General features: G+C 39.6%; 1 protein-coding gene across 2 annotated transcripts in view; it reads right to left on the bottom strand.

The window, feature by feature from the left end:
* Positions 1-26970, bottom strand: part of FOXP2 (forkhead box P2) — a 213510-nt gene that overhangs the window by 119437 nt on the left and 67103 nt on the right. For both annotated transcript variants that reach the window (XM_018568425.1, XM_018568426.1), the window contains exon 3: positions 15958-16047. In XM_018568425.1, coding sequence (XP_018423927.1) covers positions 15958-16047 — 90 coding nt within the window. The remainder of the gene's footprint in view (positions 1-15957; positions 16048-26970) is intronic.

Raw genomic sequence — 26970 nt, 5'->3', positions numbered from 1 at the left:
CAAATAAAAATAAGGCAATGTCACTACATGTAAAATATAATGTAAGCTATAGGATAGCTTTGACCTTTTATGAATAGTTCTTCAAAACAAAAAGAAAAAAAAATCACATCTGTTTCCAATCTCATTACATGTCTTATTTGTATAACCTTATTTTTTAAAGGTTGAATTTTCAAATTAAATGTGAACGTCCAGGTTTCACTCAGTCACTGCAGTGAGCACAGTTTATTTATTTGATTCTGTTCAACAATACAGACTCCGGTGCTAGAGTGTCACTGTCAAGAGCCACAGCTCGCATGTAAATAACATGCTTTGACACAGACAGTATATCTAATTTAACAGATGACACAGCTCTCATCTTAACATCAGTTATTTAGGAATCTGAATGTGTTAGTACACCTCTTGTTTTTAAAATAGTATTATGGTGTCTTAAGACTAATTTACATCCAACAAAGAATGATTGATAATGTGTTACTGGGTTTTGATTATGTGTACAATTTTATGCAAAATGGTGCTAAATGTGTTTTTTTTTTATCGACTTATTTATTGCTTTAAAGTGAATAAAAAAGAGAAAGTAAGAATAAAGCACCTTAGAAAAACATTGAGGTGGAGACAGCAGGGAGACAAATCCAATATAAAATTTGTTGTATATGCAAGTGGTAGCATGCCTGAATATACTCTTACTTCATAGAGTAACAGCCAGAAAGAACATCTGCCCAAAGTGAACCAAGTAAGGCTGAGAATAATTAATATTATGCAATATTATTGTACATAATTATATTGAATACTGATACAAGCCACCTGTCTTTTTTTTTTAGTCTCAGGCTTGTTCATTCATACCATCGGGAAAAAAATGTTAATGGCCTTTGTCAAGATGGTGATGAATTTTAATATCAACCAGCAGGTGTTCACCTGTGCTTGCTGGTTTACCCAGAAGTGCTTGATGTTCCATTCTGTCACTACAGACTAAACACTTTCTATGCAAAGTTATAATCAACAGCAGATTTTTGGCAGATTCTGCTGCAGAATAGTTGCCAAAAATAACATCAATAGGGAGAACTACAGGAATTTTGAGAGTAATGAATGGCCCAGGTCCCGTTATACAAGTTAAAGTTCCAGTGTTTTTCAGCCACCAGTTCAGGGACTAGAGTGGTCCACAGATCACTTGTTTCCAGTGTATGATCACCCAGTTGGAACCAGAATAATGTAATTTCTAAATATAAAAACTATTTTTTATTGTCCCTTATTTAAAACCCTCAGATTATGTCAGTAAAACATCCCTGTTTGTTGGATACAAATACACTTACAGTTTAAAAAAAATAAAGGCACCTTTTAATAGTTGAAGCTACACCCAAATTGAAAAACCTGAATCCCATGGGGTAAGATATAAGACATCTGCATGCGCTTTATGTTTCAGGTTCATGTAAAAACACATGTGGTGCATGGAAGTGTGTGACTGGTCAGTAAGAAAAAAGAAGGTCCTTCACATTGATATAAACACTTCTAAGGTTATCAAAAAACATTTTCTATGATGAAAGGTCTCTCAGGTATGGCATGACTAACACAAGGCGATCCTCTACTTCATATTTTTTTTTAATTTATATACTAAATATAAGTATTTCTGGCACAGCCCTCTGAGTGTCCTGGATATGTACCCCCAGCATCATCCATTTTTGTATCTGGATAGCTGTGAATTGGCAAACCAAAAACAGACAACTACATTATTAACAGTATTTTGTTTGGGGGGCGGGGGGGCGTGATAACTATTCATTGTAATAATGGTTAAGTATATTTTTAAAACTACAAAGATGACAGGTAACAACTACAAATACGTGCATATAAGGGCTTAATCACACCATGTGTGGAAAAAATGTAAAGGTAGCGGGTGTCCTCCACTACACTGCCTTTGCACAACAACTACTAGCCAGGCTCTGCACCTACTGTGCATGTGTGTCACTACCTAATTAATTTCTGTGCCTAGTCATGGTGGACACAGTCATCCAGAGGAGTATAGACTTAACCATAGGAATGAATGAGGCAGTAATATGCCTGCACAGTAGGCACACGGCCTGGCCTAGACGTTCGCATAAGTATTTTGCTACATGGCTTTCACTGAGGGGGGAATCTGTAAAGGTGAAAACTGCCCGTGCCAGGACCTTGGCTTGAGTCAGGGCTAGAGAGGGGGAGCAACTGCATGCATTCAAAAGAGACTACATGGTATTAGAGGTGATTAAAAAAAAAAGGTCTGTTTTTGGAAACAAATACATTTTAAACAAATACCACCTAATATAAAGTTGCCAAAAATCCTAATTTATAACTGCCTAAAAACCAAAAAACCTTGCTTACTACATTTCTGCAGTAGTGACTGTTTAAGCACAACACTGTTATATACTTACTTTACATATATATACATATAGAATGAAAAATACATGTCCAATATGCCTGTCTGCTGCTATATTACATCCTATATAATATACCAACCTATGAACACAGAGACTGATCAGTCAGTAAATGGTGTATAGATATATTGTGCACTCCTAAATGCCCTCCATTCCTAAATTTACAGCCTGTTTACTTTAAAGGTTGCATAGCAGCTCAATAATACATTAGAAGCAATAATGAATATTTACATTTCACAACTGTCATGCTTGAATCATGACTGACTAATATATTCTCTAACAGGAACCATGCAGGACAACTAAAACAGTGTAATGTAAGAGTAGTTAATTTCAAAAGTTAACTTTATACAATGCTGTTGCAATTAACTGCAGACACTTAAGACATTAACATAAGGCAACCGATGCAGTAATTAAAAGCAAAGCACGCCGGTTCTCCTCTGAAGATCTCTGGCAACTTCAACTTAAGTGACCTCTAAATGTCTACTGGGGCTTACTAGTAGGCAATAATACTAGTGGGGAAATTGATTCTAAAAATGGGAACCAGTTCAGAATTTATGATCAGTTGAGAAGCCACGAGCGCCAAACATGCTTTGTTTATTAATCACAACGGGCATACTGTACAACTATCATCACTGTCCCTTTAATCCATTTTCTCTAATTTGCTCTGTTTTTAAATCATGTGTGAAGACCTCAGTGACATTGACATCAGGTAAGAATTGTTTCCTCATATATTATGGCTTTAATACTTATTGACCTTAACAGATGGAATGTTCAAAGAGACTGTACATGTCAAACTGCTATGTAAGCTATTGGAAAACACATTTTAATTTCAAACTACTTGCTAACAGCATGGTGGTACCCTTCTAACCTTATTTGGCACTAGAGCATAATTAGATACACAGGGGTGTGACTCCAATTGAAGGTGTTGGCATTGTAACACTCTGTGAAAATATTAACTATGGTAAAGGTTAACTCTGATTTTCTCTTCTTTAATTAAATGCACATGGTACTAATGAGGTAACCCACTGTTCCTTGATAGCACTAATTAGCTAAGAGAAGAGTACACTCTCACACTGCAATTTAAACCTAAAAATAAGGTTGAAATATGCTAATTGCTAGCAATTTAAAGCACTACAAGTTGAAGAACTAGTCATAATAATGGAAATGGGATGCTTTGCAGCTGAAAGTTTAGTTAAATAATAACAAGACTTCCATTAACAGGGTCATCACATGAAAATAAAGTCTTCGCTATATACATCTCAGACACCAAACTGTGTATTCAGAAAACCACAGACATACTCCAACAGATATATGCATGCTATTGAAAGGAAACTATAATGTATTTTAACTGAGTACTCATATTCATATTTGTAGGTACTACCTTTAGTAGCCATCTGTTAAGCTCAGTTAAACTTCAAGACAGACTTTAGGTGAGACCCAACTCCTAGACTTAAGGTGCCCATACACCTTATGACCATGGCAAGACTTTTATCTTGCCATGGTCGTAAGCTTATTAAAAGCTCGTACGATCTGCCCATCTTGGACAGGCAGATCGTACTTGCGATCATCGAAAGCCCATCCCGAAAGCCCGTCCAGCAACCCAACTAACTTCTAAGGCAAACAGACTTATTTACTATAGTAATAATAAGTATACTTTATTTCAGACTTAAACTAAGACACTGAGAAAACACTCACTATGTAATGAATAAACATAGCTGTTTCCGGGCCGGTTCACACCACCAACAGTGCGTTCCAGAGCAGTCAGGCTCTGGAACGGACTGTATCGCACTCCAGGCCGGTCCCCCGGTCCAGGGGCATGCCTGAGTTCCGGTCCAGTGCGATCTGCAAAAATAGTTCATGCATTTTTTTGCAGATCGCACTGAACTGGAACACAGGCACTAATGTGCCACGCATTCAGGTGCAGGCGATTGCACTGCGGGCAGGGGCATGGCAGTGGTGCCATCGCCAACAGCCACCCCCTAACGCAGGGATACTGTTGCCAGTCATGATCACTTAAAGTATACCTTTTCTTTAATTTGCTTTTGTTTGCTGTTTTTATGATAAGCATCAGAATCTGTGTTGGTTGCAAAGTATTTCCAGTTTAGTGTGCAGACAAACTGTGTGAATAACTTGAAGTGGCTGCTTCTGGACTAAACTATATTGTTAGTTTTAACCAATAACCTTTTTATGCTCATTGATTGATATGGATGAAGATTACTTTATTTCCAGAATATACGGGAGTGCTGTTATACCATTTCCTTCTGTTTTTATACTCCTGTACCTACTCCCAACAATAGGATGTGTGAAAAAGCTCAGCACCATTCAGCTATGGTCAGGTGATTTAAGAGGGGGATTCTGAGAAAATAACTGGTGAATCATTTAATATTCCTAGGTATTCTTTACCAATCTACCCATACTTCAATCCACTCAGGTTGGATCTTGAACACTGTGGAGCAGTTTGTTGTACTCAATCATTAAGCATTAGAGGAGGATACAATATGGAACAAAATGGTATTAAGATTGTATAAAAAGTACATCAAATAATCAACAGGATCTAAGGTTTGCGATTTTCCATGTCTTGAATCCATCTGTAAGTGTTTAAGTAATATTTAGAAATAGTTACAGTAGTGCCTACTTGAAAATGAACAACACAATCAAATGTTTTGAAGATTCAGTTATCAATTATCAAATAAAACATATGTTAAACAAGATAATCAGTGAATGAATAAACAGGAACAGATGTTCACACTGATGCTTTATGGCAGAAAAAAATATATATATTTATAACCCAGTCTCTTAACATATTATGTCACAAAACATCAGATTTACAGAAGCAACAGATATTTGCATAATCAATATTTGTAGGTGTTCTTCATTTAAATCATCTAAAATTAGATTGTTATCCAACTGGAAAAAAAGCTCATAAAATCTAAAAGTTTTGGTTAGAGGAAAAAGTGAAGTACGTACTTGTGTGTGTGTGTTTGTGTCTGTGTGCAAGTAACCTATGTATAGTGTATGTAGTAAACAATTTAGATTTAAAATAAACAAACAAGGTATTATAGATCAGCCCAAATCTCTCAGCTAATTAATAGGCAATTTTCCTCAGTAAGGCCCTTTTCAGACAGGTGGTCTGATTGTGTCCGCCTGTCAGTTTTTAAGGGGCAGTCTATGGGCAGCTGTGTGTAAACGGACGGGTGTACATATACACCCGGTTACCCCCGACAAACGGAACAGTGTTCGGTTTTGATGGACCTTATTGTGCCAGATCGGTGGTAATCTGATGTGAATAGACCTCACCTACAATTCCACCTCCTCCTCTCCTCTTCCGCTTTCCGTGAGGGTCCCCCAAGGGTCTGGCCTTGGGCCCCTTCTAGTCTCTATCTACACTTCTTCCCTGGGTCAATTGATAGCCTCCCATGGCTTCCAATACAATCTTTATGTCGATGACACCCAGATCGATCTCTCCACTTCTCAACTTACCCCCTCTTTCTCTTCACATATTTCAAATCTACTCAGTGACATCTTAGCATGGATTCCCCCATCAAGCCAGGGTACTCTGTGTTATCCTTGACTCTGAGCTCTCCTTTCAGCCCTACATCCAATCACTATCCAAATCTTGCCGACTTAACCTCCGTAACATCTCCAAAATACGCCCCTTTTTAACAAAACAAAACCCAAAGCTTCTAATTCACTCCCTTGTAATCTCTCACCTCGACTACTGTAACTCCCTCCTTGTTGGCCTACCACTAAGCAGGCTATCCTCCCTTCAGTCTATCATCAATGCTGCTGCCAGACTCATCCACCTTACCAACCGTTCCGTGTCTGCCGCCCCCCTCTGCCAATCCCTTCACTGGCTCCCAATTGCCCAAAGAATAAAATTCAAAAAGCTGACAACAACATACAAAGCCATCTACAACTCCCAACCTACTTCACTGACCTCATCTCAAAATATCACCCAAACCGTCCTCTCCACTCCTCTCAAGACCTCCTGCTCTCTAGCTCTCTCATTACCTCCTCCAACGCTCGCCTCCAGGACTTCTCCAGAGTGTCCCCCATCCTCTAGAACTCCTTAGCCCATAGACACATGTCTGTTCACATCCGACTCCCCATAGACCAAAATGGGTCTGGTAATTTCAGTTTTTTCCCCCATTGGAATTTGGAGGGAAAAACTGGATTGACACGGATGTCACAATGGTGACATCCATTACGATCAGCACAGTCATGGTTCCCGCCCTGATTGGAACTGAAGGCACCTGTGTGAAAGAGGACTTATTCAGAGCAGGTCTAGAGAGTAGCCAGCATTTTACTTTGAAATGGAGGTGCAAGGCAACATAAGAATAGCATTTGAACTATAAAACAGAAGTTTTTACACATATACACTTACAGGATCTATAGCAGTTAATGTTTGTTGGCCCAGATTTTAACTTTAAGTGACATACATGTCTCTTTTATGAAAATATGGAAACAATGGTTTTTATTTTTAAAGATTCCAAATAATACTTTACCCTATTATGTAGTAGCATTACAACAGTTTGTACTGAATAGGTGAACAGTTTATTTTAATTAAATCCCCCGCACAGTCATCCTGAGACCCCGCACAGTCATCCTGAGACCCCGCACAGCCCTCCTGAGAACCTGCACCGCCCTTCTGAGAACCTGCATAGTCCACCTGAGATTTTGCACAGCCCTCCTGAGACCCCAGAGACATTAGGCAGCCACCCAGTAGCAACACAGAGTATGTAGCTTCATATTATTCTGCATTGTTATATAATGTATTGCTGGGGTTTGTAATCCTCTATAGCTGGTGGTATTCTGTAGTGCTGTATAATGTATTAGTGGGATTTGTAGTCCTCTATAGCCAGTGCCATTCTGCATTGCTTTATAATGTACTGCTGAGATTTGTAGTCCCTCTACTGCTTGGAGTCAATCGTAGTTTCGACTGAGCCCTGGCACTCCACCACTGACCTAAAATCAGTGAGGTCAGGTACTGATGTTGGACGAGAAAGCCAGGCTCACAGTCTCCGCTCTAATTCATCCCAAAGGTGTTCTATCGAGTTGAGATCAGGACTCTGTGCAGGCCAGTCAAGTTCCTCCACCCCAAACTCATCCATGTCTTTATGGACCTTGCTTTGTGCACTGGTGTGCAGTCATGTTGGAACCGGACTGTTTCCACAAAGTTTGGAGCATGAAATTGTCCAAAATGTCTTGGTATGCTGATGCCTTAAGAGTTCCCTTCACTGGAACTAAGGGGCCAAGCCCAACCCCTAAAAAACAACCCCACACCATAATCCCCCCTCCACCAAACTTTACACTTGGCACAATGCGGTCAGGCAAGTACCGTTCTCCTGGCAACCGCAAAAATCTAGACACGTCCATTGGATTGCCAGATAGAGAAGCATGATTCGTCACTCCAGAGACCCCGTCTGCACTTCTCTAGAGTCCAGTGGCGGCATGCTTTACACCACTGCATCTGATGCTTTGCATTGCACTTAGTTATTTAAGGCTTGGATGCAGCTGCTCGGCCATGGAAACCCATTCCATGAAGCTCTCTACGCACTGTTGTTGAGCCAATCTGAAGGCCACACAAAGTTTGGAGGTCTGTAGCTATTGACTCTGCAGACAGTTAGCGACTTCTGCGCACTGTGTGCTTCATCATGCTCTGAACCCCGCTCTGTCATTTTACGTGGCCTACCACTTCGTGGCTGAGTTACTGTTGTTCCCAGTTGGTTACACTTTGTTATAATACCACTAACAGGTGACCGTGGAATGTTTAGTAGCAAGGAAATTTCACAGATTGGCTAACAAAGGGAAGGGGGGAGGAGTCCGGTGATGTCGATGTCCGTGACCTCCCCCCTTCCCTTCGTCACCTGATGGAGCTGCTTGGGCCGGTGAGTACACATCCTAACTCTCCCGGCCGCCCGGGAGAGACACACTTTTTACCGGAAAGGTTTCATCTGCTCAATCGAGCAGATTAAACCTTTCCCTGGGATCGTTTTTTTTTTTCTTTTATGACATCGGGAGCCGTGGCCTGACCGTCAGTCAGAAAATAAAAAAAAATGCATACGATTGCATAGCTTGATTCCTATTGGCTATTGCACTTTGCAATAGCCGATAGAGTGGGTACGGATCAAAAGAACTTTGATCGATCAAAATTATTTTGATCAATCAAAGAAATTAACGATTAATCGACGGATTAATCGTTAATTTCCGCACCCCTAATATATATATATATGAGTGAGAGAGAAAGGGAGGTGTGTGCATGCATATAGTGTGACCATCCCAATTGCGAGGGTCACTCTTAATGCACCCATACTTTGGAAGTAAGCCATGTTATACATTTGTTTTTTTCATATGGTTAATGTGATATATAAGGAGTGTAAACTTTATTGTATCCCTTAAATGGAAAGTAGAGGTGTTTTTGCAAAATTGGTAAATTGTATATCTTGATGACTGTCGCATATAACTAGTTTTTACAATTGCTAGTGTATATGTTGTTCCTTTTTATGTCATGGATGTAATAAATTATTCTAAATTTTAATTATACAAAATCCTGTTTAAATGTAATGTTTATACAAGTTTATTAGGTGTGATGCAAAAATCTATTTACTCTTTATAATAAGTGCCTTAAGTATTAGGCCTTGTTCACACCAAGCACGTTCCAGGAGCAGAGCAGTTACAGACCGGATCAAAACTGCGTCCAATGTATTCCAATGGTATTTTGGGCTCTAGTTCACAACGCAGCGTTCAGTTCCAGAGCATGTAAAAGAACTGCAGCAAGCCCTATTTTACCTGCTCTGGAACGCATGCAAACGCATCAAAATGCATGCAAACGCCCTGGAATGCACTAAAAGCCCATTTTAAACTTAAAAAATATATTTATTTTTTTACCAAAAACGGCCCGAAACGCATCGAAAGCGCTGGAAAAAACGCGGCACAACCCACTGCACTGCGTGTGCAGACACACATGCAGATCTGGTCTGCATTTGGTGTGAACAAGCCCAAAAATATATCAACTGACCTTCCAATTCTATCTGTTCATGTACAGTATGTATTAGGGATGCACCGATACCGATACTAGTATTTCCGTTACTCGGTAATTGGTATCGGCGAGTACCGAAAAAAAATGATCGGTACTCGGTACCAAAATACCGGTATCAGTGCATCCCTAGTATGTATGTTAGAAGAGCTATGTCTTTGTAAAAGGAACTGAAAAAAATAGCCACATGTTTCCCATCAGTGCTGTAGCATGCATCCTAAATAACTAGTTCTGTTCATGTAATACTTCTTAATGTACATCTCTTAAGTAAAATTGTCAGAAAATAATTCATAGGCTTGCTTGAAACACATTGTGCCAGGATTAGTTTGCATTGGTGATGTGGTAATGGGTACTCAAGTCACAAGTGGAATGTGATCACTGAACATTTCATAATCAACATTATTCTGTACAATGGCTTAGAGGACATGAAGTACTGGACAAAAGTGCTTCAATCTACATATATGAGAAAGACAAATGAATAAATGCAATTGTGTATTAAGATAATGTCTATGAATATATATGTGTAATTTAAATAGCCCCATTTAGTCAAGTAAGAAGTTGTTTTAAATGATGAACATGTATACTTGTCCACATTGTAACATACACACACAAATATATATACAATGTTTAAATATGTAAAGACATATTTAAACATTCCGTCAACATTTCGTAAATCTTCATTCTCCAAATAAAATGATATATGATTAAAAGCAGGTAAAATGCTTACCGTTATCTTATTTTAGATGGAAGGTGAATACACTTCTCCAATGCACCTTCCATCCAAGCAGACCCTTACATTACAATGCTAAATGAATTGCCAAAAGCAGAATCCAACTGTGAGGATACAACGATCCTAATACCATTGAGTTTCTCTGTCCCTTCTATAAAAATAATCGCTAACATTCACAAAAGATAAGCTTGTCAGAAAAAGATGTGCCATCACCTACTATGCTAAGTTTGAGACTAAAATGCATAGTACAACCTTGCATCTTTTGCAACTTTAAAACTATTTTCTAATCAGATCACCAGTTTTTGCAATATGTCAAATAATGCCACAAATCTTTTTGGGGGATTTTTGCAACCAATTCCAAAGAACTGCAGCGCTTCAGAACCCTTGAAATCACCAAACCCTTACAACATTAAAATTTATATAATTAGGAAAGTTCCAACCAAAAGGTCATATATCATATTAAAAACATTTGTGATTTGAAGTGATGTTAGCCATACTGGTTTCTGACCAACATGCTAGATGCCATACTGGAGTTTTTGTTTATGTTTTAGTAGTTTTTATTCTCAGGAACTATGCAGCAATTGTGGTGCTTTTACCTTTACAGGTTTTACTGAACACATGACACTGTAACCACATGATTCATTAGTTTAAAACTACTGCTCTAATCACTGGAGTTTGATACAATTTGTATTAAAATATGTATGGATATTTAAATGGATAAAGTTCAGTATAAAAGATTAATAATGTCATGGGAAAAAAATATTATTCCAGGAACATGTATAAAAGAAGTTCCCCAATATACATTAGAACTTTACATATTAGGAGTCCTTTAACCACCTGCCTTCCTGCTGTTGTAATTAAATGCCGACTTCTTGAATGTGGGTGGGCATTTTTAACTGTCCTGTCCCATCCCACTCGTGCCCTCCGCTAGGCTAGTTCATAAGCAGGAAATGTGTTTGAAATGTACACAGCCAGCGATGGCTGTTTACATACAAGCATTCCGGCATCTGTAGAGACGCCCAATCGCTTGTATTGTGCTTTCAGGTGTGTGGCAAATCCTGAACTCAGCTGTGCCCGGTGCAAGCCGTGATCGGCATGGCGGCACTGTCACTGGAGATCAGTATACAATCTCCGGTCTCTGAATGCAGGAAGCGATATATATTACATCACTTTGTTATTCAGCTGTCATTTCTGGCTACAGAAGCCAGGGAGAAGCTGATGAAGCAGATCTCTGGGGGTCGCTAGGTGACATTGTGGGGGTAATTTACTAACCTAAACACACGCACGCACCAGGTGCGTGTGATTTTCACACAGCAAAACGTATTTATCAACCAAAAAGTCTCTAAAAGCATATTTCCACTAATGCCATATATGGAAAAATCATGCGCATGATGCATATATAATGCTGCTTCACAGTTTAGACAAAAATGGTTAGCTCATGCATTTACATTCCTGCATTCATCAACGCAAGCAACACAACATAGAGCTAATTTACACAACATCACCTTGTAATTCATGCAGGGCTTTGCACAACACACCTGCTGGGTGTGTACACACTACAAAAGGTGTTTAGATTCCACCCATAGATCATGCTGGGAGGGAACACACTACAGAGGTGTATACATGTTCGTGGTGTGTTTATAAGGTTAGTAATTCAACCCCTATGTCTCAATAAAGGGGACATGTCACTGTATATTGGCTATCATATAGGGGGATTGTTAATCCCCTATGTCGTAGCAATAAAGTTAAGTGAAAAAAAAATAGTTGAACATTTAAAAAAAAAATAGATTTACAAAAGTTTTTTTTTTAAATAGTTTCTGTCCTTACTTACACACGCAAACATGCGTTGGGTGCTCCTACGTGTGAAAATTATGTTTGCACACTTTATGCCGCACATGTTACATATCACCACGAATGTCAGAACGTGAGCAATAATTCTAGGGCCATCAATCACTGATAACACTAAATTGATGAACAGTAAAAGCTTTTATAGTGTCGCCTGTGGCCAAATTTGGATGTCGTAGTAAGTAAGTTCAATGTCAATTGTAATGTTAGTAAAAGCAAACTTTTAAAAAATGTAAAGTTGTGCTAATTTGTGTCTACCCCAGAAAAATATCTCCAAAATAAAACACAAACATTAACTTTGATCTTCACCATTTCAGTGTGTTATTAAAAAATAAAACATAGACATTTATCTGATAGACATATCCTTTTAATCAGAAAACCTTTGGAGTATATACCTGGAGCAGAGCAAATTATGAAAAACGTTAGTGAAAAATTAGAAAACAAATGTTTAGTAATTTTTTCAATTTTCTCCTTATTAAAATACAAGGAATATAAATGTATGTATCAAAATCTACTACCAACTTAAAGCCGTATCTGTCACACAAAAAAATGTATAATACACAGAATAACTAACTAAAGCTCTAGGGTATAAGATATAGAACCACATCATCTCAAAAATAAAAAAACATTCTTGGATTCAAAGGGAGTATAGGGAGGAAAAACAAAGTGGTTAACAACAGTTTTCTTAATGCACTAAATTAACAGTTTCAAAAATTCACAGAATGCTAATAATTGAATTGCCCTCAGGAAATATATTTTTGAGCTCATAAAAAACCCTAAAAAGTGAAGACATTACACTGAGTCTGATTTTGCTTATTCAGCCAGGCAACATACATTTTCAGGGGTTGTTGTATATGATATGATATGTGCATTGCAGTGATCAAACTTGCAAAGTCAAAGTGTATACACAAGTCTTTCACATAACTGAAATCCGAAAAAAGGAACTTCCTGAGTTACCACAGTAAAAACAATAAACTCCTGCTGATAGCCCAAACACCACCCACAGCTGTGGATAACTCAAATGGCAGAGTAGTGCAAATAACAAAAACAAGTATTTATCCTACAGACTGCAGCAAGCCAGAGGGGTAGGTGCAGTGCCCCACCAATAAACACAAAGAAAGGGATTTTACATTGAGTACAAAATATCCTACTTTCATGTTTATTTATTTGAGGACACAGCTCTGCTTTAGATAATCACCAACTAGGATGTCCCCGTGCCACAATGGGGCAGGCAAAAAACTGAATGTAAAAAAATTGGCTGGCAGGCCAGTCAAAATGCCATCTGCAAAACTGGCATGTCACATCCATCTGGTAAACTGAACTTATAAATCTGAACTGACTAAGTGGCCACCTTGCAAACTTGCAAAGCTGATGCCCGATTGCAGAAAGACCAGGAGGCACTTACTGCCTTTTTAGACTGCACTGTTACCAGAAATCGTGGTTCTCTGTGCTTGATGGCATACAACTAGACAATGGTTTGCCAGATCCAACATGAGATAGTTGCAGTGAATGCAGCAAGGCCCTTACTTGGGCACTCTACAACTACAAACATGATAATTCAAATACTCCCAAATTGTCCTGACTACATGCAAACAATGTATGGCCACTTCCTTGGCCTCCATACACCCCATACATTTTACCACCAGCACAATAAAATAGAGGGAGTTGATGGGACATGAAAGGATCGGGGGCAGACAGACCTTCAGCAAGGAACACCGTTTGCAAGGAATTCACCAGGAGTGACACTGTTAATTGCAGACTACCACCCACAGGCTTAGGAATTCTAGGAAGAAATTTCTATGTACTAACTCCTAATACCCAGGCTAATAACCGAGTCATCCACTGCTGTGGAGGGGGTTTTGGCCACCAGCAGGGGCTAAGTTATGTTCTTTAGTTGTACCTAGTATCCTACTCCTGCTGGTGACGATATACCCAGTTGGTGTTTATCTAAAGCCCAGTTTTGTAATCCAATAAATTTAAGAGCAATACGAATAATACATATAGTCCCACATGTTTTCCTAACACACATGTGGAGCTATACAAAAATCTTACAACAAATAGAAGCCATGTTACAGTAAAATCTTGCAATCAATCGCAAATCACATATTTAACTACACTTGAATGTTAAAAAAAACTATACTTTTGCAACATGTAAACAGCATTTGCAACATGAAAACAGTATACAGAAGTATTAACACATGAGTGTTTTAAGCCATTCCAACAACATTCTAAGTAAAATCAGTGTAACTGTGCTACCTACTCTCGAAAGGAGGACCTAACATTTTATGCCCATGGCAAAACAGAAGAAGACTTAATAGATTAATTGTGGAAAATAATGTATTATATCAATGCCACATTTTTATATATAAATGTACAATATCAGAGCTTATAGAACATTTTTTAAGCCTTTAAAATATAAAAAAATAAACCAGCCAAAAGTCTGCTGCCATACATCACAACTATCATTTTGCTTTTTACTTACAATATCACTTTATTCATATAAAAAATCCTTCCAGTGATAATAAATTAAACATTCAAAGTGCAATTTGTGCAAGTGCATGAGGATTCTCTACTTCATAGAGGGGGAAAACAGGTACACTTCTCTGACAGCAGTTTTATGCTGTCCTTCGGGAGACAGTTCTTCACTTACTCTCTGTATTATTTAAAACCAAAGTTATGAATTAAGATGTTGCCAAAAGCAAGTTGAGTATACTGGATTGACTACTCAGCTGCGGGTAAAAATTGAAATTTTTATGTCTAAAGTACTTTTTTTGTAATAAAATGTTAGACACAAAAAGGAAGCTACATTTTCAGAGCCGAAATAACGTATCCAAAACAACATACAAACAGTTAGCTTGAGAACTCTCTAGTCTCAGTTCTGTGTACAACTCCTGCGTCTTCAAGGACCATCCATCAGATACTCAGCACTCACTTACCATGAATAAATCTGTACCAGGATACCATAAAAGATTAACATTTGCAGCTACACTAATGTAGCATACATTTTCTGTCAGACTTTAGGTGAAAATAATTTGATAAAAAGATAGCCATTAACAGTTACCATTTAAAGGAGAAATACAGGGAAAGTAAAAAATACTCTCCTTGATGCTTAGAGCCTGCATGGGATGCTACAGCTGCCCCACACCAGCTCTAGGATCAAGAGCTGACCAATCACATGACTGCTGATCAGTCAGCTCTAGGTCTCTGCTCCATGCAGAGACCAAGAGCATGGAGAGCATTGACTGTTAATCACTGCCCACTTGCAGGGATTTCCTCCCTCAACCATCTGCCCCTCCAGTGCTGGGAGGAGCTATAGGCCAGGGTGGGGGCAGGCACAGCTGGTTCTGGCTCTCAGCCACATGCATAGAGGCAGAGTAAGCTGTCATTTAGGCAGCCAGAGAGGATCCTGACAATATTGTCGAGATCTTCCTTGAATGCAGCGCGGCTCTGGCTTGTCAGCTGATAGCGGGCATTAGCCCACTATTTGCTGATTTTGCGTCACAGAAGCTCATTACTAAAAAAAATATAAAACAATTGTCTCTATTTCACTTCTTGAAGAGGATTCATGGCCTCAAATTGATTTATTATAGAAAATAATAATATAGAACTTGCCATTGTAGAGAGTAGTTTTCCACTACACAAGAAAAACTGTCAACTGCTCATTGTGCCTACATGTAGTAAAATATAGCCCTGTTTTTTCTGTGGCCAGAACCTGTAATATATCAGATTTGACTTACAGTTAATTATCGACTATGTAAAAGAATGATGCTCAGCGTGTTATTTCAGCTGACCAATTGAATCAAACTTAAATGTATATAATTCACCATAAGAGCATTGGTATAGGATAGTACATGTAGTTGGAAGCTGATCGATTTTTTGCCCTAGGAAACTCCTAAATTCCAATTAAATATGTATATATAGGTCAAAATAATTTATATATTAAAGCATACCTGCAGTGGTCTTTGTTTTTCGCTGCTCTTTGGAGACTTAAGTCCACTTGTTTGTTGCTGTAAAAGAAGTTGCCTTGCTGCCTGAAGAGCCTAGACAGACATAAAAATAAAGAAATGGCATTTAAGTACATCCTGCAAAAATAAAATACAACTTTAAATAACAATGTGCAATAATCTTTTCTACCCTGGCTCTAGCTGATGACACTATACAAATAATAAATGTACGTCACACGTCCAAGTTCTAATTTCTTAACATCTCTGTATTAGGATTAGGCAAACAAAAGAGCTCAATGGGTTTAGACTGCAAGAGTCTAAATTTGACCTGGCAGCAATATCATACACTCTAGAAAAAAAAAACTTGCTTGCCCTCACTAACAAAGAATATCTGTACTGAAAAAAAAAATGTAGACCACTGCTAGTTCAGCGGCAATCGTGCTGGTCCAGGTATTCTAATACTTTATAATCTAGAACAAGTATGCAAATAAATTCTGACTTCAATTTGAATTACTGCTTGCTGGTTCTTAGTAAGTAAATTAACTCTTATAACTAATGTGTAGTAGTCAAAAGCTTCTACAAAAAATGGCATTAAAGGAGGATTATGAGGCGAGTACTGGGGCAGGTACAGCTGGCTCAGCCTCTAGATTGGCAGAGCCAGCTGTCACTCACGAAGCTGGGTGGATCCTGACAGTAATGTCGGATCCGTCCTGGGTGCGGCGTCTCAGTAGCTCGCGGTATACTGAGCTTTGGGTGATGGGAGGACGCTAGTTTGTGTCCTCCTGTTACCCTTAGGAGAACTATGGGGAAAAGCCCTGACCCCATAGTTCTCCTTTAATGACTGCAAGTTTGTTTTTCAAATGTTGCAGCTGGCTTCTGTGTATTATTATTATAATAAAGGATTTATATAGTGCCAACAGTTTGCGCAGCGCTTTACAATGTAAATGCAGAAGAATTGATTCAGGTTGATCTCTTCTACACACTGCCAAAAAAATGTAAAAAAAAAAGCACATGTATAAGACACACACACACACATAACATACATATATTACCATATTTAGCTATCCATGCACACATTAGTAGTAAAAGGATCGTTTTAGGATTAACTCCAAATTAATAAGGTAAAAAAGTTTGCAATACATCACCTTTTTACTTATTAGCTCAACACAATAGAAATTGTAAAGCTTGGAATGTTTTTCCTTCGACATTTGTTTAATGTAATTTTTACAGAAAATATAATTTTCACAAACATCTGCATAAATATTCTGGGACATACACATTGTGACTACCATCTATTAATGCTATAGGTCCTCTGCTAACAGACCATACTAAATGATTAATACCTACACACACAGTGCCAAAATATTCTCTTTATTACATCTTTACTGCAAGCTTGGGCACTTTTACCGTACCTGAAAACTATAATCTGTGCTGTGCATGATTCCCAACATAAAAATCACATGAATCATGTATAAATGTTGATAAAAATTGCAAAAGAGCTTAATCTACTAAACACGTGATTTTTTTTGTGGGCAACATACATCTACGCGCTTTGCCATTGGTCCAAGCCATCCACAGAGCTCACACCTCTAACACAGAGTAGAGGCTGTGACAGCTCTTGCCTTACCAAGTTAGGTTACACAAGCAGTGGGGAAGCCCGCTGCTGTGTAACTTAACTACCTGTCAAAAGCCGGATGCAGCACTGCCTGTCATTAACAGGCAGCGCTCCGTCCATGTCAGGTTACGCAGCGAGGAGGCTTTCCCTGCTGTGTAACCTGTAACAAGCCACTCTGAATGGAGAAAAAGCTGTCAGCTTCAGACTTGAAGCTAACACCTTTTTTCTTCATAATACTAGGTGAGGCTCTGCCTTACCTGCCTCCCCTGACCGCACGTTCCTCGATTATAGAATCAGTCTGTGCATGATACAATATTACCTTTGCAGCTCTAATAAAAACATCTACCTCTGGGAAGATTCTTTGGTGCTTCCTTTTCAAAAGAAGTTGCCCAAAAATATGTAAAAAGTGGGGCTGCAAATGTAAATATTGAGTTTGCACACATGCCACCCTTATCATATTTCACTTAAAAAACTTTTAAGAAACAACACAATCAGGTCCATTATTTAGATTTTCCCACTGCTACCCTTAGATACAAAAATTGACCTCAACCAATCCAACACCAGTTCATTAAGTCTGCCCCTGTAACACATACACATTTTTGCACCATTCCTTTTGGGTACACATCTGCACATATATATCCCATATAAGAACCTCCTAAAGAGGTACTCCAGGAATCTAGAAAGTTAACCCTTGAAGTTGGATTACACACACTGCAAGTGTTAACTGCTCATTTCGTTCTAGGGGCTGGATAAAAGAAGATATACTCACCAGAACCTCAATCCCATCTGGCTGCTAGACCAGTTTGTGCAGCCCTTAGCTATCCACATGGGTTTGTATGTGATTTTATGCAGTGCCAGGATCAGTATCTACTAAATCTGGCACTGTTTGATAGCTCTCTCACTACTTCCATATTCTGGGTCACCACTATGCAGCAAGAGGGAATATCTATGAATTATCAATTTGGACGCTATTATTATTATACAGGATTTATATAGCGCCAACAGTTTGCGCAGCGCTTTACAATATAAGGAAGACATTACACTCACAATACAATTCAAGACAAGATGGTAAGGAGGGCCCTGCCTGTGAGGGCTTACAATCTAAAAGGAAGGGGCAAGTGATACATGAGGAGGCAGCATTGTGGGGATGAACGGTTTGAGAACGTGATAGTTCAGTGGTTATTTTGAGGTGAGACTCTAGTCTATGAACTGCACTGCTCACAGCGTGAGAACAGGAATTCAAGCATGAAATGACAACCTTCCCGAAAGTTATACCTTACCTAACATTAGGCTTTGTTTACATTTGTGCACAAAAAATCTTGGGTCAGAAAAACGGTATTTTATAGCATAGTATCAGTGCAAAGGGCACTTCGCTCCATGTAAAGGTGCCCATACACCTGCCGATTATCGTACGATAATCGCGGGTGATCCCGCGATCGTACGATAATCGGCAGGTGTATGGGCAGCGTGCGACCTCTTCTACTGTAAGTTCGCACGACATTAGTCTTCCGGGCACGCTTGAAAACCTCCCAAAAATCGTACGATTTTCGGCGGGTTAGTGGCGTGTTCGGGAGACGAATGCCGCACGGTCCGGTGTGCACAAGCCTTAGTTAGCAATGGCATAAAAGACATTGAATAATGAAATTAATATTTATCATGCCATTGCTAACTAAGGCTTGTATCCCCATAGTGGGGAAAATCTGACTGGTGAGGAAGCCTGTCATCATCCAATCGGCCAATCAGCGGGAGAAGAGGTCAGAATGGAGCAGATGACTGAGGACTTGGAGGAGGAGTTTGCGGCCATCTTGCTCTATTGAAGACGCAATGGAGGTCCTGTGTGCGGCGCATACGGGTCCCTGAAGATGGCGGACGCGGCACAGGTACTCGTTTTTTTGTATCGGAGTATTTGCACGAGTACTCATGCAAATACTCGGTATCGCCGCCGATACCGATGCTTGTATCGGTGCATCCCTACAACAAACCAAATAATGGCATCCCTGAAGGCTATGGGAGCAGAGCTTGTCATTCTTGCCTAGGTGAATGTAGCAGCAAGCCAGAATAAAAAAATAAACAGGAAACAAATCTTTTCAAATAGCTGAGCTATGTGAGGTTACAGTGGGTTAGAGTATGAGTAAAGGTCCACTTGAAAAGTGGCTGCATTAGTTCTCTTTTTTCCCCTTTACTTTCACCTTGCGATCCAGCCAGTAATACACTACCTTTCACACGGGCTGATCAGGAGAGGATCTATGCACCGATCCTCTCCTGATCACAGCAGTACAGGTGACATCCGTGTCCATACAGGTTTTCCTCCTCTTGTGATGGAGGAAAAAACTGAAATTACCAGACCTCATGTCCGTCTATGGGGAATTGGATGTAAACGAATATGCGTCCGTTTACATCAGATCATGCCCCAATCCGACACGATCAGGTCCGGCAAAATGGATTTCTAATCCGTTTGTTTTTCCAGATCTGGCCGGAGGTGAGGGTAACCAGGTGGAAATGGATGCTATACCATTTACACACGGCTGTCCATAGACTTACATTGGGCATCCGATCAGGTCCACCTGAAAAACTGACAGGCGGTCCCTATCTGACCGCCCATGTAAAAGGGGCCTAAGGGTAGATCCAATCTATGGAGGAGCCATGGAGTCACCCTTAGACAGCAGCATTGTCAACCTGTGAGAGTGAGGAGTGTTAGATGCACTAGCAGATTTATATGCACTTACAAATTAAAGCCAAACCTTAGCTAAAACCTTTTAACCAGCAACAGTTTTTTTCTTCCTTTTGAGATAAGGTTTTACATAAATTTATGCAATCTAACCATTGTAAGCACACCTGTCAGTGTTAAATGATTTCTCGTAACTCTGTCATTCTTTAACTTGCTTTATAGACCTAGCTATCAAGCATAAATGGCAGGCTTAGTGGCCGGATCACTAGGTAAAAATAAAGGAAACTAATGGAGCCATCACATTTAACCCCTTGCTGTCCACCCATCGTAAAAATACGGACAGACCCTTCCCGGCGGGTGGACGTACATGTACGTGATTTTCTTTAATGCTCTGGCACACGCGAGCTGAATCCTGCCGGGAAGGTAAACGGCCGTTACCGGCTTTTTCATAGAAGCATTTGGCCAGGACTCAATGTCCGCGAGAACACACAGCGGCTGCTACTAGAGAGTAGGAGGAGAGTTCAGCATTTCCCCCACCGCTGATCTCTCCTCCTTCTCTCTCTAAAGGCGGAAGCGATGTGTATTACCATATTTTGCGGTCTATAAGATGCTCCGGACGATAGGACACAGGACATCTGTGACAGAAATTCTGTCACAGAAGCTGCAGTTAGTGAGCGCTGAGACAGGTGGCGCTGTCTCAGTAATCACACAGAGCAGACAAAGAACGACGTTCTTCGTCTGCTCAAGGGGCTCTATGGTGAGCTCCTATGGGGGACCGTGACGGGTCATGGTCCCCCAGAGGAGCGGGGGACCCCGACAACCCCCGAAAACCACGGCGCCGCCGCTCGATTTAATACAAGGGATCTAATTAGCGGCTCCCACTGTACATTCAGCTCTGCTTGTCAGGAGCAGGGCTGAATGTACAAAAAGAAACTACTCACCCGGCGCCCGAAACTGCATGTCCCGGGCGTCGGCGATAGGTATTCGCTCCATAAGACGCAGGCACATTTTTCCCCTCCTTTTGGGTGAAAAAAGTGTGTCTTATGGAGCGAAAAATACGGTAAATCACTTCTGCCTTTAGCTGTCATTTCTCTGGCTGAGAGCCAGAGAAGAAGCTGATGAAGCAGATATCTGCTTCATCACCTTCTTTGGGGTCCCCAGGTGACATTAGGGGTCTTGAAGACCCCTGATGTCTCCATAAAGAGGACCTGTCATTGTTTTCTAGCTATCACATAGGGGGCTTTGTATCTCCCAATGTGACAGCAATCAAGTATAAAAAAGAAAAAAAAAAAAAAAGGTTTAAAAATAAAATGTAAGTCTCATATTAAAAACAAAAAAAAAACCAAAAAGTTTTAAGTCCCCCGCCCCCGCGTGCACGCACTTCAAAAACGTAAATACGCAACGGGTGCGCCTGCGTGCAAAAACAACAATTACGCTACACGTTACATATAACCGTGAATGTCGCAATGAGAGCAATAATTCTCGGCCCATCAATCACTGACAACACTAAACTGATGAGCGGTAAAAGATTTTAAACTGTCGCCTATGGTCAATTTTGGGTATGTCGTTTTTTGGGAGTTCGCGGGCACACGCAAATTTAAAGCTTGACATGTTTGGTGTCTATTTACTCGACGTGACCCCGTCTTTTATATTTTATCAGAAAATTGGGTAATAATAAATGTTTTATAATATAACATTGGGAACACAGGTTTTGTTTCACAATTTTCAGTCCTTTTTTCATTATATAGTAAAAAATAAAACCCCCAGTGGTGAATAAATCTCACCAAAAGAAAGCTCTATCTGTCCCAAAAAAATGGTATACAATTAATTTCAGTACAGCTTTGCTTGACTGAATAAATGTCAAAGTACTGCAGCGCTGAATACTGAAAAATGGTCTGTACAGATAGAGGGTTTAAGACCACGGTCATCAAGTGGTTAAAGAACAACATGGGTTAAATTGGTATGAACCCTTGCAGTGGGGCTACCCCTGCACTGCAAGAGTTAAGTGCTCATTTTCATCATGGGACTATAATAAAAAAAGTTATACTCACCCGATCCTCTGAGCCATCTTGTATTTACACCAGTCCTTGGACGTGAGGATGCTGTGAGAGATACCATTGCTGCAGCATAGGAGGTGACATGCTGGAGGGAGTGCTGTAACAGCAGGCTGGCTCCAAGGTTCGGGTGAGTTTAACTTTTAATTTTAGTCCCCAGACTAAAATGAGCAGTTCATGCCTGTAGTACGGGGGTAGCCCCACTGCAAGGGTTAACAAAAAAAAAATTCCTGGAGCTGTTCTTTGAGGATTGTTAAGCTGCAATGTATTACATTAGCATCCCTTTTGCCACAATGTTCTCAAACTTGAACATAATTCTGTTTCACTAAAATATAGATTCTAAACCAATAAAATGTTGCTGAAATTTATAACAGAATCAATGAGTTGGTTTCCCAGATAGTGTCTAGTATCCATGACAACAGTTGCTTTGACAAGATGTGCATATGGCATTACACTGCCAGCTGGTGTGAACAATGTTTGAACTACTGCATTGAGATGCTGAGCAAACAGAAAAAGTTGCCACGTCTTAACCCTCAGGGAAGGCAGTCATCCCCTGATCAATTATGAAAAAACACAGAAAGGTCTGCTACAGTCTGCTCCAGTCTGCTCCAAGCAAGTTTTTCAGCGAAAGCAGGCAGACTGTGAAAACCAAAGTAAACAAAATGAATGCACTGGCTCTATCTCCTTACAACTTTGATTTGCCTTCCCACATAAGCCTTTGGTGTACGTTTGCAGAGCATACTTTTAACATTTGGAGACTTTCCCACAACAATCATGTCATTGTCTCCCAGAATTCTCAAGTAATTGCAGGTCAGTTTTCAGATTTCATTGACACATTCCATTACTCAGTTCAACAAAAATACGGCACATCCCGAAAGTACAATAAACAATATTTGCAATGAAATACAGAGATCTATGCTATTAGAAAAATATATAATAAATGTTGGAAACTTTAGGAAAAGAAAACAAAAGGATATGCTAGAAAATTGAAAATCAATTATTTCCAGACACAGAGAGTGTTCTTAGCATAAGGAACAGTTAGAAACATGATTTTAATTTAGGCGATCAAGAAGTATTTGGTCCTGTACATATGTGCATTTCCAATGAAAAGGTTCAGTGTTTTTATGGGGTCCATTAAATTTTACTCCACTGCATTGCAAGTAGTTACATATTGGGGTTGATTTACTAACCTTTTAAACACACCACGAACGTGTATACACCTCTGTAGTGTGTTCCCTCCCAGCATGATCTAAGGGAGGAACACCTTTGTAGTGTGTACACACCCAGCAGGTGTGTTGTGCAAAGCCCTGCAATGAATTGCAAGGTAATGTGGTGTAAATTAGCTCTATGTTATGTTGCTTGCGTTGATGAATGAGGGAATGTAAATGCATGAGCTAACCATTTTTATCTAAACTGTGAAGCAGCATTATATATGCATCATGTGCATGATTTTTCCATATATGGCATTAGTGGAAATATGCTTTTAGAGACTTTTTGGTTGATAAATACGTTTTGCTGTGTGAAAATCACACACACCTGGTGCGTGCGTGTGTTTAGGTTAGTAAATCACCCATTGTATCATGACTCACACATGTAAGTTCTCATCTGATAATATATCCCATACATTGTTTTCTTTTCTTCAAAGCAGGTTATAAAATAAACAGTCATGGAATCACTAGTAAATGAACCAGCATTAGAAAGCGAGCAGCAAGCTGCAATACATAGGTAGCATCAAACAATAAAGTGGTCACCAGTTTAAAGATACAAAAAAAATCTGTTTCCTTCCTCTCAATATTTCCAGCCTATACTTAAAAATGATTGTGCCTGATGCACATCTCTCAAAGAATAGTTATATACTTCCCACCAACAACAGGTTGCTCATCTCTTAATATATAGCACTTAAAAATGCTGATTCACTTGGGTAAATGGAAAACACAAAAAAGTGTCTTTTAGAGGTACAATAGTTATCAATTACCAAACACAGACACAGTTCAATGGCAATATTTTTGCCATTGTTTCTAACCACATTGTCCCATTGGAGAAGGAGCACTTTGTCTACTCAACCAGGAGATAGAGATGGATGTTCTTTTATATTGTAGTATACCAATGTGTCCCCCTGCACTCCTTGCAGCGTCTAGCACCAATAACAATGGTGGTGCTTGTAGTGATAATCACGGATGGCGCCATGTACATCAATCAGTAGAAAGTGAGGATCACCAGCACTCAGAAGATGTTCATTTATTCAAATAAATTGTCACATATATCACATAGCCAATGTTTCTGGGCCACACAGGGTCCCTTCATCAGGGCAACAAAGTCACTTTGTTGCCCTGATAAAGGGACCCTGTGTGGCCCGAAATGTTGGGTATGTAATATATGTGACGATTTATCTGAATAAATGAACATGAATATTTGAACGTCATCTTCTGAGTGCTGGTGATCCTCACTTTCTACCCTTTGTATTTTAGGGTATGCATTAACGTTGGTTTTTAGTCATATGTTGCACGACCCTCTATTTCTGCACTACACTTCTCTCCTGATCTTTTCACCCCGAGGCAATTCCTACATCTTGTCCACAAACACGCCATCATTATAACTTGAGTCTGGACATGTGCGCTCCTTCAGTTAATCTTCAGGCTGCACACATTATAAACCTCATAGGCAGCCCAACAGAGGCGTACGCACAGTGGCAGGCTGATAATTGGGGTTTAGCACTGTTAGCCTGCAACACAAGGTGCTGTTACTGACAGGATCCCCAGATAAGAAAGCTTGCAACAGATTCCCCCCAAAAAAACAGAATACTGTATACAGTAAGGCATTAAGTCAAACATGCTGAAAAATAGATTTAGCATTTACATTGACTTGAAGCCCAAATTCTTAAGCGCAGTGATTCATAGCATCCAATTAATTATTCTGAAGTCAGCCCAATCCAAGATGGATTATGATAGGTTGCTATAGGTTACCTCATTTGGCACTTTTAGAACTCTTTAGTAAAAAAAAAACATGCATTTGTGTTATAAGAATTTTATGAAACCGGCGAGAAAAATAAGTGTTCTTTGATTTTCACAGGCACGTTAGCAAAATTACAGTGGCTACCATGGGAAGCAAAAGGCTTCACTTTGGAACATTCCAAGCCCAGCAAGCACAGATTCTCCTTTGCCTAAAGCATTCTAAAGGTGCCCACACACCTTACGATAATCGTACGATAATCTCGGGAAATCCCGCGATCGTACGATTATCGTAAGGTGTGTGGGAGCCGTGCGACCTCTGCTGCTGTAAGGTCGCACGACTTTTATCTTAGAAACATGTTCGAAACCCGCCGAGAATCGTACGATTTTCGGCAGGTGTGTAGCATGTTCGTAAGATAAAAGTCGGACGGGCCGGTGTTCTCAAGCGCACACTGCCCGTTCAGCCTTGCGGTCATCGGAAGTACGATCTGCCTGTCAGATAGTCAGATCGTACGTTTTTTAAATTACCTTACAACCATCGCAAGACAAAAGTCTTGCAAAGGTTGTAAGGTGTGTGCCCAGCTTAATGGGTGTTAACTTTTATTTCCTTACACCTGGCAGAAAGTTTCCATTCATGCACTGTAGCCTCCATAAGACTCTTCAACATTCAATGTGTCTGGAAATGTTGAATGCCTGGGCCCCACCATGCTCTTTTGTTCCTTCTTACAGCCCTTATGACACTACAGGACACATCAGTGGCAAGCAGGGGAACACAAACATGCAGCACTCCGAGAACAGTCAAAAGCTGCAGGAGTGGAATAAAGGGGAAGAGGTGAGTATATTGTGTCTTCTTTTGCAGGGAACTGCTGAGGTTTAGTGTGATGCCAGAATCGCTTTAGGTTTTCCAAATGAAGCTATATAACTGCTGTCATTGTTTATTCAGAATGTATTGTATGTAACCCCTTCCAACTTTTCCCTGTATGTCTATGCTTTTAAATAAGTATAATACAATCACATTTCCTGCCTGAAACTATAATGTCATTTCTTTTTTCATACACTGAAATGGCTATCTTAAATATGTAGCATTTAAATGTCTAGTTGTAAACACAGCAGGTAAAGGAACCATTTTAAGAGATCAAAGATGATATAAGCTCATACTGGAAAATCACTCAGACATGATATCTGTTATAGTCATTTCATAGCTCATACTACAATTTCTCCATAGCCGCTGCATCATTTTACTTTCACATTTCATAATGCACATATTTATTATTCCCAGAAACAGAATGTTATTGTGACTAATGAAAACTGTAACGATCAAGCGCTTAAGACTTGTGACACATTTCCATCAGTTTCTCTGTAACCATTAAATCAATGAGCAATTGTGTTAACTGACAAACACCCCCCACCCCCCCAAAAAAAAATAATACTGAGGAAATCGGCACAGTTACACATTTCCTCTGTACAGAGCATTGAAACACATTTCATGAGCCATTCAAATAAGTCTGAAAATATAAAGGTTTACAATTCATCCACTCATTACACCTGAACTACATTTTGTGTTTGGAGGCATAGATTAATAGTGTGATAGCAGAATTTGAGTATAACTGCCTTATTTCTATTTACATTTCACTTTACAGTCAAAGCATTCAAACTATTTCCACTATAGATTTCCAATTCTAGTGTCTCCCCAAACATGACACTGGGGGGGGGGGGGGGTGGCTCAATACAAAA

This window comes from Nanorana parkeri, unplaced genomic scaffold, assembly GCF_000935625.1.
Source record: "Nanorana parkeri isolate BGI_ZX_2015 unplaced genomic scaffold, ASM93562v1 scaffold1185, whole genome shotgun sequence".
Taxonomy (NCBI): Eukaryota; Metazoa; Chordata; class Amphibia; order Anura; family Dicroglossidae; genus Nanorana; species Nanorana parkeri.
Note: the sequence above shows the minus strand (reverse complement) of the source record. Positions and strands in the feature narration are given on the sequence as shown.